The 12383-nt window shown below is 51.1% G+C and overlaps 2 protein-coding genes across 2 annotated transcripts; one reads left to right on the forward strand and one right to left on the reverse strand.

Annotated features, from left to right (window-relative positions):
- Positions 1-1392: 1392 nt before the first annotated feature.
- Positions 1393-3850, reverse strand: BU25DRAFT_427156 (uncharacterized protein; the record flags this gene model as incomplete). Its single annotated transcript, XM_033699963.1, has 8 exons — positions 1393-1648; positions 1698-1810; positions 1861-2218; positions 2277-2404; positions 2451-2711; positions 2766-3021; positions 3642-3771; positions 3820-3850. 8 exons carry the CDS (start codon positions 3848-3850, stop codon positions 1393-1395), a joined length of 1533 nt encoding a protein of 510 aa, XP_033567866.1.
- Positions 3851-8670: 4820 nt separating this feature from the next.
- BU25DRAFT_329257 (dual specificity protein kinase pom1) lies at positions 8671-11267 on the forward strand (the record flags this gene model as incomplete). Its single annotated transcript, XM_033699568.1, has 3 exons — positions 8671-8812; positions 8867-10935; positions 10986-11267. 3 exons carry the CDS (start codon positions 8671-8673, stop codon positions 11265-11267), a joined length of 2493 nt encoding a protein of 830 aa, XP_033567867.1.
- Positions 11268-12383: the final 1116 nt, after the last annotated feature.

Here is a 12383-nt window from a genome sequence, read left to right on the forward strand (position 1 = left end):
AAAGGCAGTGCATCAAGCCGTGTGTGGCTTCATCGTTGACCTCGTCATCAGTTCAGGGGCTTCTGCTTCAAGTTCTTAACATCTACACTGAGCCAGCGCAACAACGTTTTCGGTCTGCTCTCGCTCGTACAGGGCAGCTGATGATCCATGCCTGCCGGCTACTGTACCTCTATTGTTCGAACTGTTCGCACTTCACGATCTCGACACAGCAGTGTCAACGAGATGACGAAACTCTCAGGATACCCGTCGAAAGCTCAACTCAATGTTCGTTCCGCGATAGTGTGGGGTTCGGGATGCCGCATGCATGATCGGTGTGCGGGAACGGGAGGCACACAGGTTCGCTTGGTCTTTGTTCCCGAATGCTGATGGACCGCTCCGCGGACCCTGACTTGGTCGTGGGGATGTGCTACAGTCCAGCTTACTGATCAATCTGTAAGGTCGAGAAACTTGCGCAGTCACAGGCTACTAAAGCCTCAAGGAAGCCTACGCGAGTAATAGCAGGCTGATGATATGCCAGCTCCACTTTGTTACTAACAATCCGCGGCACTTTCCACATCAGAACGAATCCTTCGAACAACACCCACCGATCCACGATCCGACCCATGAGATTCCCGAACGTCTGGACTACACCGGTGATTACTGATTGCAGCAACGGCCGGTCTCGGAAATAGTTCTTGGGATTTAAAAAGTCACTCCTGCCATGCGCTGAGAGCTGGGGAAAGAGCTCAGGAAGCCATGCCACTAGCGCCTTCCAAGCATACCTGAAACCACGACAGCGCGCTGCAACCGCGCCCACGACGTTCTTCCTCCAGTAGAACAACTTATCGTATGTTGTTCTGACTCGGCAATCGATCGGATGCAGATACAAAAATATCCAACGGTAGAGATGGTGGCCTCAACGGACGTGTCCTGGCAGAGATCCAGGGCAAGTCCACCGATCGTCGGTTCGGAAGGCTTCATCCGTCAGCGGCCTTGGCATCACGATACAATTGAAGTGGGTACAAGAAGGGGTCAAGGGTGTAGATTTTCGACGCAAAGGTATTGCGACGCTTAATTCCGCGGCACCAGAGCACTATGTATACGCAGCCTGCGCCTGTCGTGGGTTGAATATAATCTATTAGTATGTTCCACCTTTCAACGATCGTGTCTATCATACTATGCTTACAGCATCGTCATAGTGTACAGGAACTCCGTTCGTACGCCCTCAGAAATGCGGGACAATAGGCCCCCACGCTACTCCCCTGCACGCGAGCTCCTACAATTGACGACTTCCAGGGGATATATGCAAAACACCGACCAGTACAATAAAAGAACGCAGTTAACCGCCATAAGAAATTGCTGTCTCTTCAACCAGCCTCCGCAGACGCTTTGAAAGATACAAAAGACGTCGGACTACACTTGTACCGGTTTCATCGGTACCATGCCTTCTAGTTGCGGCATAATCTCGAGTATCTTGGGATCCAGGGTCCAATTGTTCAAATCGGCTACGGTACTTTCGAAGAGTGGAGTCATGCGCGTGCAGCCTGCCTCGATGTCCCAATAGTGGCAGGAGTCGTCCGCGTACGGCCAGGTAATACCAATGGCGCCGACTAGAGGACCGACCGAAAATTCTTGAGGATGCTGGTATAACAGTCGCCGTACTTGTGGCCTGTCAAGAGTAAGTGCAGGCCCTACTGGAGCCAAGCGCTGGAGCATACCAAGGAACAAGGTCGATCAAAATATCATGTGGCGACACATCCTGCTTGCCCATGGGGGGCATCAGCCATTCCGGATTTGCGTTCATGTTCTCCACGCTCGGCCAGATTAGCCACTGCGACACTGTCAGCCATATTGCCCCTTAAAGCTAAGAGATGCACCTACACGCATCAATTTAGTCAAAATCCAAGTGGAAGCAAGTCGGACAGGAAGATTCGCTGTTGGAAGGATCCTGTTCACTGTTCGTGCGCACCACGCCGGAACAGGCTGTGTATCCTGAGGATCGGCGAAGCCCAACAACAGAGAGTCTACGTCTGTCTCGGATCTCCCAAATAGCTGTACCTCGTTCCAACCGTTCGCAAGGAGGTCTTGTTTCATTCTCCGGTAGTATGCGCAGTCGAAACCAAACTTGTTCAGGGCGTTCATGGCCGTTTCGAGGATCATCGATGATGGATTCATGGGTGTCACACCGTCAACTGCAGTGTCAGGCGCAAAATTCAAAGCGGCTTGGCTGTGTTCCCGACTTCTGGACCTGTTAATATACAACCCCAAACGCGCCTAGGTACTGGTACTGGACCTGCCTTTCTTCGCGTGAGGAACCATCGTAAGAAGACGCGCCCAAGTTCGGCATTTGTCCAACAAACTGCTCGCTGCCTGGTGTACTGAACGATTCTTGCTCTGGGATGGCCGGTGTCCGTTCGTTGAAATCCTGAATTGTCAGACAACATCCTCGACACGATCCGGACGAGGCTTACCCTAAGTGACCGTTTGATTTCGTCGACCGAATGGTGCGCAAAGCCGTTCTTCTCCAGCTCAGACGCCCAATTTGCTGCCGCAGCTCTATCCGGTGCCATGGCCAACAACGACACTACGGATTTCATGTCCTCCAGTTCTTTCGCTAACCGCCTAACGTGAGCTCGCAGTTGCGTCGTCGTCTTGCCATCCTCAGCTACATCGTATACGCAAGTGAGACTCTTCGACTGGCATGTATTGCATTTCGGTCGAACACCATCACACTGGAGCCGCTCGTCAGCAATCTACATCTGCTCTCTGCTAAACAGGATATATACCTTCGATTTGCGCTTCCGGCAGCTTTCACATGCTATAGATGTGATCTTTCCGCGAGGGGTTCGCAGAGCATAGGTGCCAGATATTGGAGACGAGTGTTGGCCGCGAGCGTTCGCAAGGGCGCCTCCAAGTCCCTGTTTGGGTGCCAGCGGGGCTTTGTGTCCTGCGTTCGCGGCCGCTGATTGCGGGCGAATCACAAGAATTGATTGTGAGGTGTCGAGGTGGAGTTGACCTTGGCTCTGATCCCAGTTGTCCTGACTGATATTTGGTCAGCAAGTCCCAGACATGAGTGTTGATCGGCGGGATGTGGCCGACCGTAGGCGACATCGGTCGTATTTCGAACCCCGCCGCAACAACCTCCAAGTTTCTTTATCCGGCAAATTGGCCAGTCAATGTCGAATTACCGGAAACATGCCATCATCATCGGACGAGGTCCAGCCTCAGGAGATCAGGAGTAGGCAAGGGCGTGTTTCCATGTGTCGTGATGGACGATGTCCAGAGCCCCGCGCATCCATGTGCGTCTGTCGTCTTGCAGATCCCTTCCAAAGAGTCAATTCCTCAGATTTGCAACCACTTCTTGGCAACATCGGATGCTGTGCAAGTCGACTTGGATCGCATTCCTCTCGAAACACATACATTCGATGACGTCTATACGTAAGGTAGACGGTGGTTCCTGAGGTTTGCAGGGTGGGGAATTATCGAGGTTGTGGTTGTGACCCTGACGAATTGGGCCGTTGTGTGGTTGTGTGTACGGAAAGCGCCGACCAGGACCACTAAGCAGTCGACGAGAGGACGGAGAAACCAGGAAGGGCCTGAAAAAGCAGGTCCATTGAAGGCGAATAATACGGAACAGGAATCGAAGAGAGACGCATACATACCTTTGAAAGCCTGCAGCTTGGACCTCGGCCTCTGATGCACGACGCATCGTGCGCGGGCTGTTAGGATTCTCTTGTGGTAATCCTCCCAACGCGTCTGGCAGGCTGTTACTGCCATACCAGTAGTTGACCCCTGCAAATGTCAATGGTTATCCAGACGACATGTCTGGTACGTGCTTACCGGAAGACGAATCACTCGATTGTGGAGGCATGAATGCAAGCATTTCCTTATGCGAAATGTTGGACAGAAAGCTATATCGATGTCTGAGAGACGAGAGGAATCTTTGCCGCGAAAACCATGTGGGTGATCAGCCCTGCATTTCGGGGAATTACACTGTATGTCGCCTGCTCGAGCAACGAGTATAGGAAACGATTAGCGCTTGACCCAATGCTATTGCGGAACTGCCGACAAGCACTTGGAGCTGGAACGAGGTTTCAGATGCGTCGCCCATCTGAACACCAGCAGATGGCCGATGCAAGTCGATCTAGCGTCCTAGCGCACCACAGCCATCGACCGCGGGGAAATCGGCTTAGCGGACGGCACTGTCGGACTAGGCCAGAACGGCCGCTTTCCAAAAATGTCACCAAGGCATACGATTTCACCCTAGGAATCCAAGTTCAGCAAGCCTCGATGGCCGGGTGTCAATATTGCCTTCTCCAAGACTACTCTACGTTGGTAGCATTTGTCTTTTGCAACTGTCAGCCAATGCGCCACTCGGCCTTACCCTTTGAATAATCCAGCAACCCCAAGACCATGCAACTCAGGTCTGGTGACCTTGTCTTTGCAAATTCTCTGATAAAGTGACGTGCGGCACTCGTACATCAATTGATTAGGACACGACACGTCCAACAATGTTCGAGACCCATATTTTGGCAGACTTTCACTGACTTGTGGACACTGGGCTGCATGTCATTCAGGCTTGTCCACCAAACGAGGGGTGTGTCGCTGGCCCAAGTTGGCAGGACGGTAATGTGTATTCGGTCCGATGTACAAGGGCTCAGCTGGTTGCACCGCCGCGCCGCAGTAGGGTTTGGCCATGAAAGCGATTCTCAAGATGCATCGTCTTGGTTCTTATGACGTAGCTTTTGGGTTTGCCAACACCATGTTTACGAACGCTTCGTTCTGAAGTTTTGATAACCCAACGCCATCACCTTCGTCCTTTGCAAGATCGAATCTGGGCACTGGGCAAGAACACGCTCACCCGCATGGCGCATTAGTGCGTTGAAGACCTCCGATCAGTTCTCAAGCATCGTACTGCCGCTGTCCCCCTACATTGTATTTGGAAATCTCCACGGCACTGGGAGCAGAAAGTCTGCAGTCCTTAACTTAGCGGCTCAGGGCGGTCTGTTCCCTCGACAAAACTTGTCATCGTAACCGAGCCTCAAGAATGGAGCGGACGGAAAGCTATGCACATCTTTTCTACCGTACTCGGTACATGCCCGATAGGGCGGGGAGCGGTGAGAGTATGTACCGGATACTATCACCGCGAAGCGGGTTGCCATAACAGACAAAGATTTTCGTGATTGCTTCGCACTGGAGGCTCTTTCTCATCGCCAGCTATTCTTACAATTAATATTGAGCAACACAGTTCGAAGCAGGATTTTGGCCTTGACCACAAGGAGCAAGTCGACCCCCGAACCTTACAAGGTGGAGTAGTTCATCGGGTCGCCCGCTCCCGAGGCTACTGACGAGAACGCCTCCAATGCCACATTGACTAGAGGTCTTCTGATTGGGCTCTACGTTCTTCCAGGGTTGCAGCTGTATTTGGCCGAGTTTCTGGCTGTGAATGCTTGACTGGGGTATCTCAAATATCTTATAAGGAGCAGGATGGAGCAATGACCTTGTTGCAGCAGTCCAGGACGGTGAACAACTCCTGCAAGGACCATTGTTGGCTCACATGATCTTGCCATTTCCTACATAAAGGCCCACATGGTTCGCAGACAACTGAAAGCTGCAAATTCTCGTGGTCGGTTGCCATTTTCGGCAAATTTGCTGTCGCAACGAGGAATGGTCAGGCACACTTTGTCCCCGCACGCAAGAGCTCACAACCTTAATTTTTTGACTAGATTTGCGCGATGTGTGACGACTTCGTTTGCGGCTCCCGGAATCCTACACCAAGTGGACATCAGTGGTACTTCAGTATCCACCAAGGTCGTATCGTAACTTCAACCTTGGACTTCTTCACGGCAACGGTACCCTGAAACTTCGCAAGACGGGCATGTACATCTGCCAAAGGCGTGCTTTTGTGCACAGGGTATTGTGAAGCTTAATCCAAAGATTCCTACGCCAGCCCATGTACGAGCGGTATGTCAAGTACGACTTCTCATCGAATCGTTTCACATCTACAAACATCATTGAAGCTTTGGAATTGAACATGAACCTAGGGATGCCAACAACCAACAAAAAATTCGTGCTAGCCATTGACGTAGCTCAACACGCGATGACGCACTGGAGTCTAGATTACTCTATGGTCAACTCTAGATACGAACACACGTACTATTGCTGCTAGCCCGCAAGTCCAAGCATTCTACAACCGCGTTTCAGTGCGCGCACGTTCCTCTGAAGACTGATCCCTCATCGTGGGATTCCCTGGTACCGGTTCACCCATCTCTGATCCCGATGTGTTGGTGCGTGACAGGATCTTTTACGCCGTGCAGCCAAGTGGCGTTGGACCGATCAGCGTTTTCGGATATGGTTCCAAAGCTCACCATTGGCTGTTCAACCCTCGTCGAAGGATTACTCAACCTACACCAATGCAGGGTCAATTCCTTCTACGCTAAGATCTAACATGCGAGATGTGATCTGTGTGGCGCCTCTAGACTGCGGACGTTCAGGATCATGGCGCTGGGCTTACGGCACATGGGATCTGGTAGGGTCAAAACCATCACTGCAGCAAGTTTGTACTGGTGGTAGGTCGGCTATCCAGCATCAACCTCTACGGCATCTCCCGCCGGCGAGTTGTGCATGTCAAGGTCGCAGCCACATGGATCTATTTACCAAAAGTCAGCAAGCTTGACCAGCATGCAGAGCACACTTCCACCCACAAAAATATGGTCAAAACAAAAGGATCAAGAACAGGCAGAGTGCCGAAACCATTCACGAAACGTCCTGCCAGCCCCGGACGTTTCTCGACATGTTATGCAAATTTGTGAACCGCACAGATAGAAGAACCCTTTTCTGAAAACGGTGGTCCCATTGTTCATCGGCCATTTCCAGACTGTCACAAACCCGAACCCATGGTCTGTGCCGGACGCGTTCTCTGTTTGACGTCCGCATCGAATCCTTTGGAAGTCGGCGCGAACCGACGCAACTTCATCCTCAACTCAAGCCACCATGGGCGATCCCGAAACAATCCACGAACGCCATCATCACAAAGTCAACGTTCCAACCCAAACTACAGTTGATGCTACTAATGACGGCTTCCTAGTCTAACGATTCCGGTCTTGGTACACTTCCGCTTAGACAAAGGTTTCTTGGTATCCTCGGTTCAAGTGATCGTTACGCGCTTCGACCACAACTAACGCCCACATCCAGGTGCCCACATTCATCCAGACATGTCCGCGGACTTGGACTTTCACCTTCCACGTTGCATCCGCCTGCATGTCCACAATTCGGTAAGCTCATTTGCAACGTCCGATAACTATCGGAGCAAGTAATTGTACAAGTGATCAACACTCTTTCCGCCCGACAGACTTACCGACATTTTCCGTTGAAGTGGACATGGGCCAGAGACTTCCAGCAGCCAGAAGACCAGCGAATCGAAAGGACGATGTGACAGACCGGACATCGTCCCCGGCGGCGCAAGCGTGCTCTGATACGTGCGAAGTCCTTCTGTACGATTCACGAAATCTTCTACGTTATGACATCAGACCCCTCAGCTCCTTCTTGGGCCCTTCGACTCGCGTCGACTTAACACTTGGTACGAGGATCATCCTCAGACGAGTTATGTATGACAGACAGGCTGAGACAGCAACCTCGCACGTCTCTTGGATGAGAACTTGAGGGTAGATCTGCATGTCTGATTCGGTTAAATGAACCTTATAGTGAACAGGGCATTTGAACATGTTACGTTGAGCGAAGGTCCTTCGGCAGAATTCGAAGACTGACGTTGTCTTCGGTCTCGAGCAAGCCTCTCTGAGCTTCGCACCATTTCTCGTTCTCGACCCCTCGAGTTATCGGCCCTCATTGTTTACGAGCAAGTCGTACGACGGGCATCAGTGCAGCTCAGTGACTGCTTGCAAAGGACCGATCACAAGACCATGTATACGGATGATCTCCTGGGCAGCTTGTGACGAGAACCCTAGCTATTGCTCGTATGTCTTGCAGAGCAGTTCATGCCCAGTATTCGGCAGACCTAAGAGCTTCCAAGACCACCACTGATGAGCGCTCGTTACTTCGAGGCTGCCAGATACTGAATCGAGGACCAAAAATTACCAATTCGCTCACATCATTGACCACGGAGACGTGTGGACATAGGTGTTTGGTCAAGTCGACATACTGCGAGATTTAAAGTGGTAGTGACCAGCCACACCTAGCTCCTGTGATGCCTGGGCAGTTGGCGCAGTCTTCAGCAATATTTCCGTCCTCAAAATTTCAACTGGCAGTATCAAAGAATAATCGATCTTAAACGAATGATCGTTTGTCAGTTACTGGAACGTTCTGCATCTGTAGTGGGAGTAAATTGAAGATCACGTGAATCTCACGTAATACTGCGCCTAGTCGGCACGCCCCACTCCGAATCCTCCTGCGTCTGACTTCACCGTGCTTCCAACCGCGGCAGTCATCACCAACGCGTTGCGCGCATCCTTCCACAACATACGCGCGCCTTACCACTCATCGCGATTGCACCTGTCTCTTCTCTGCGTGCTCCCTTGCCTATTCAGACACTGCATCTGCAGGTCAAGCACTCCAGCTGTGGGACACCCAGTCAGTGATAGAGACACTCAATTCTTGTTCCAAGAAGAAGCAAGCTGACGCGCAGGACTTGTTCCGCTTTCTTACAGGAGTTTTGCAGTGAAATAGATTGCCAGCATGGCGTCTTGTTCCAGTTCAACTTCGGAAGGCGAAGTTGTCGATACCCAACACAAGGCAAACACAATCAGTCAGCGCGGCGAAACTGCGATTAACGGCTCTAGCAGGGTCTCTGGACTTGATGGTGCTTCGGACAGAAACGGTACGGCTCCATTACGCAACTTTGCGCCTTTGCGACATGGTCTGATTACTTCAGATTACAACTATCGCGCTCTAAGCCGCTCACCTTCTCCATATCGTCGAAAGCGCACGCGATCACCTTCGCCATACCGAAACAAGCGCGCAATTGACCGCTCGCCATCACCTTTCCGACACGGCCGCAGCGATCGAGGCCATGAGGGTAACGATTCACGATCCCGGCATAAGCGCAAGGCTTCACCACCTCGAGGCAGCCGGCCTGACAAGCGCCACAACACTGATCGCAGCAGACATGGCGACCGTCCGCGTAAACCTTACGCAGATGATCTACGGAACGGACAGTCTCAGCCAAGCTTTGTAAAAGCCTCGCAGGAACCGACTGAGAGACCTCATGTCAAGCCTATCTCGTATGCCGAGATTGACAACCAGACTCCTACCGTGCCTGGCTTCAACGACAGTATAGTTGCTGGCAATCGCAATACTAAGCAGAGTAACAACACCCGTAGACTCGAAACTCCTAGTCAACAGGTGACGCGCGACACACAGAAGCTCAATATTGGACCAGATGCAGGGAACTTGGCGAAGGCAGAGAGGAAGGACGTTGAAATGTATGTGGGAGCGCCTTTGAGCGATTTGTACTCAAGGCTAACACATACCAGGAGTAATGTTCAAGATGAACCCGAAATCACATTAGCACCTGTCGAAGACAAGGCTCCAACACAGGAAACTCGCGAAGAGAAACGTCGCAGGTGGGCTGCCATTCGTGCTGCAGCTGAGCAGAAGCCCAAAGAGAACCTTTTGCAACAAGCAGTGCTTACTAACGCCTCTGAAAACACCACTCCTAACGTCGGCTCTCCAGCACCTCTCGACACTTCGATATCGCCCTTTCCCTCTCCTCGCGCAGGCGATCTAGACTCTGTCCCAGCATCTCCAGATGTTATGATCATCGACAAACAGGCTCAAGACAGTCGTGGAAATAGCCCTGCGGTGGCCAGTCCCTCAGCAGCTGACTACGACCCTACTCAGGACATGTTGGATGATCGCAATCGTGCACTCAAGAAGAACACCAATTCAGATCTACCGTCCGATGCCTACAACGAGACCGACCCTAAAGTCCTTTCTACCCTGCCAGCCGAAAAGGTAGCCTCAGTAAAGAAGCAGAAGAAGGTCTTCGATATGTTCGATTTCAGCGACAACGAAGATGAGGGTGAAGACGTCGAGCCAGAACAAGAAGGTCCAGCAAAGGGGACTGTGTTGGACGAAAAGCTTCTCGAAAACTGGGACGACCCGGAAGGATATTACAAGATCATCAATAATGAGTTAGTGAATGGTGGTCGCCATCGCATGATCAAGACTCTGGGTCGAGGTGTTTTCGCCAACGTTGCGCAGGCTGAAGAAGTTACATTAGATGGCAGTGACCAGCACGGCAGGCTTGTTGCTATCAAGATGATTCGCAGGAACGAACTGATGAGAAAAGCTAGTCAGAAGGAGATGGACTTCCTGCAACAGGTCAACGAAGCAGATCCACAGGACAAGCGGCACATTATTCGACTTTTGGGTTCCTTCGATCACAAGGGCCATCTATGCATCATCTTCGAGCACATGTCCAAGAACTTGAGAGATCTGCTCAAGGAAGAGACGAATGGCCACGGACTTGCACTACCAGCCGTGAAAACGTACGCACGGCAGATGTTTCTTGGTTTGCAACATTTGCAGAACTGCCAAGTCATCCACCTGGATTTGAAGCCCGACAATGTGCTTGTATCTGCCGATAAGAAGACTGTCAAGCTGGCTGATTTTGGTACTGCAGTCGACAAGCGAGACGTCATTGAACGCACTGAATACCTGGTCAGTAGGTTCTACCGTGCGCCTGAGATCATCCTGGGTATGGACATAGGCTATCCAGTTGACATGTGGGCTGTGGGTTGCACTGTCTACGAACTCTGGACTGGCAAGATTTTGTTCACTGGGCGGTCGAACAATCAGATGATCAAGGCTTTCATGGACTGTCTTGGTTGGCCAAGTGAGAAGCTGTTGAAGAAGGGACTTCTGAACAACGTTCTCGAACACTTTGAAGCTGGACCACCGCTGAAATTCATCAGTCGTGAGGTGGACCAGTACAATCAGGTATGTCTCGGCACAAGACTTTCCATAGAACATACGCTAACATTATGTAGCTCTCTGTCCGCAAGATCGAACAGCAGAAGAAAATCAGCCGCGACATCAAAACCAGAGTTCACGACGCTGCCCGAGGCATTGCTCAAGGCGGCCCTACTGTCGCTGAGCTGAACGACTTTGCCGATCTGCTCAATGGATCTCTCCACATGAACGTTGAGAAGCGCATCCAGCCCAAAGAAGCTCTCGCACACAAGTTCTTCGCCAGCAAGAATCTGGCGCCTAGGTCAGCGGTTGTCAAACCACCAATGATGAAACGCGCCACACCCAGTATTCGAAGATGAGCGCAATGCTTACTTGTACATCGTTCAGTGTTGCGTTATCAGGTGGAAGACTATATTTCAGGAAGGGGCCGGGTCGGTGAGGTCAATCTTCCTCGAGGCGTTATGCGAAGATCCTGTGATTATGCGGCATCGAAAGAAGATCTTCTAGGGTTCCAAAGAAGGAGCGATTACTCAGTACATTTAGTCCATCTAATGGTACAAATACCAAGTCACTGTGTCGACGATGTTCCTTGTCTCCATGATCGCATCATGCACCGTAGTCTCGAATTGACTTTCAGTTTGCCTCCTTACAGTTTCAGTCAATGGGTAACAGTCTCGGAGCCCTTTGAGACGTGTTAGAGCTACTTTCAGACATGATACCCTGTCGGGCGTGGCATTTCGGCAAAGGGTGATGTAAAACCATCTAAATATACAGAACAGATGATCCCTCTAGTGCTGTGTTTGGTCAATATATTTGGTGAGCTTGATACCCGGCTACTCTTCCAGGTCGTCGACTTCATATCCTCCATAGGATATGCGCGGCTCAACGCTGGACCTCTACGTACCAGGAAGCGTACACGACCTGGCCATCTTCGTAGGTCAGACAACTTTAACGTGATAAGCAAAGTACCTGAGGATGTCAACTCGTGTCTAATCCGGCAATCACGTTTGCAGTGGCAGCAGCAGTGGCTACGTGAAGATCGTGTAGTAATACCGAGACTAAGGTCCGCCTCACAAAGATCACAGATAACCCGGGCAAACATCAAGGCCGTAGCATTGAATTCAAGTAGATTATTCAGGTCAGTTCAAGAATGACTAGCCTATAATGGGTGCTCAAGTTCGAACTTCAACCGTTCTCTACGTTGTAGTCTAATGTTGACGTCGAATGTCGATCTTCCATTTGATGGATTCGAGAATCTCTTTGACTTTGTCGATACGAGCCGTGAGACGGGCGTCGGGCTTGCGGATCGGTGTATTTTCCATGAGTGGATAGAGGTCGAGCCAAGCCTGGAGCCCGAATGCTTTTGATTAGAGTGAGTGGCAGAGGTTTCGTGAGGCATCGTTGTAGTTGACTTGTTCCTGTGAAATAGACGAACTGCTGGGTTGTTTAGCATGTGGTCTGATCCTTGGCCTCAG

Source organism: Macroventuria anomochaeta (assembly GCF_010093625.1).
Source record: "Macroventuria anomochaeta strain CBS 525.71 unplaced genomic scaffold BU25scaffold_1, whole genome shotgun sequence".
NCBI lineage: Eukaryota > Fungi > Ascomycota > Dothideomycetes > Pleosporales > Didymellaceae > Macroventuria > Macroventuria anomochaeta.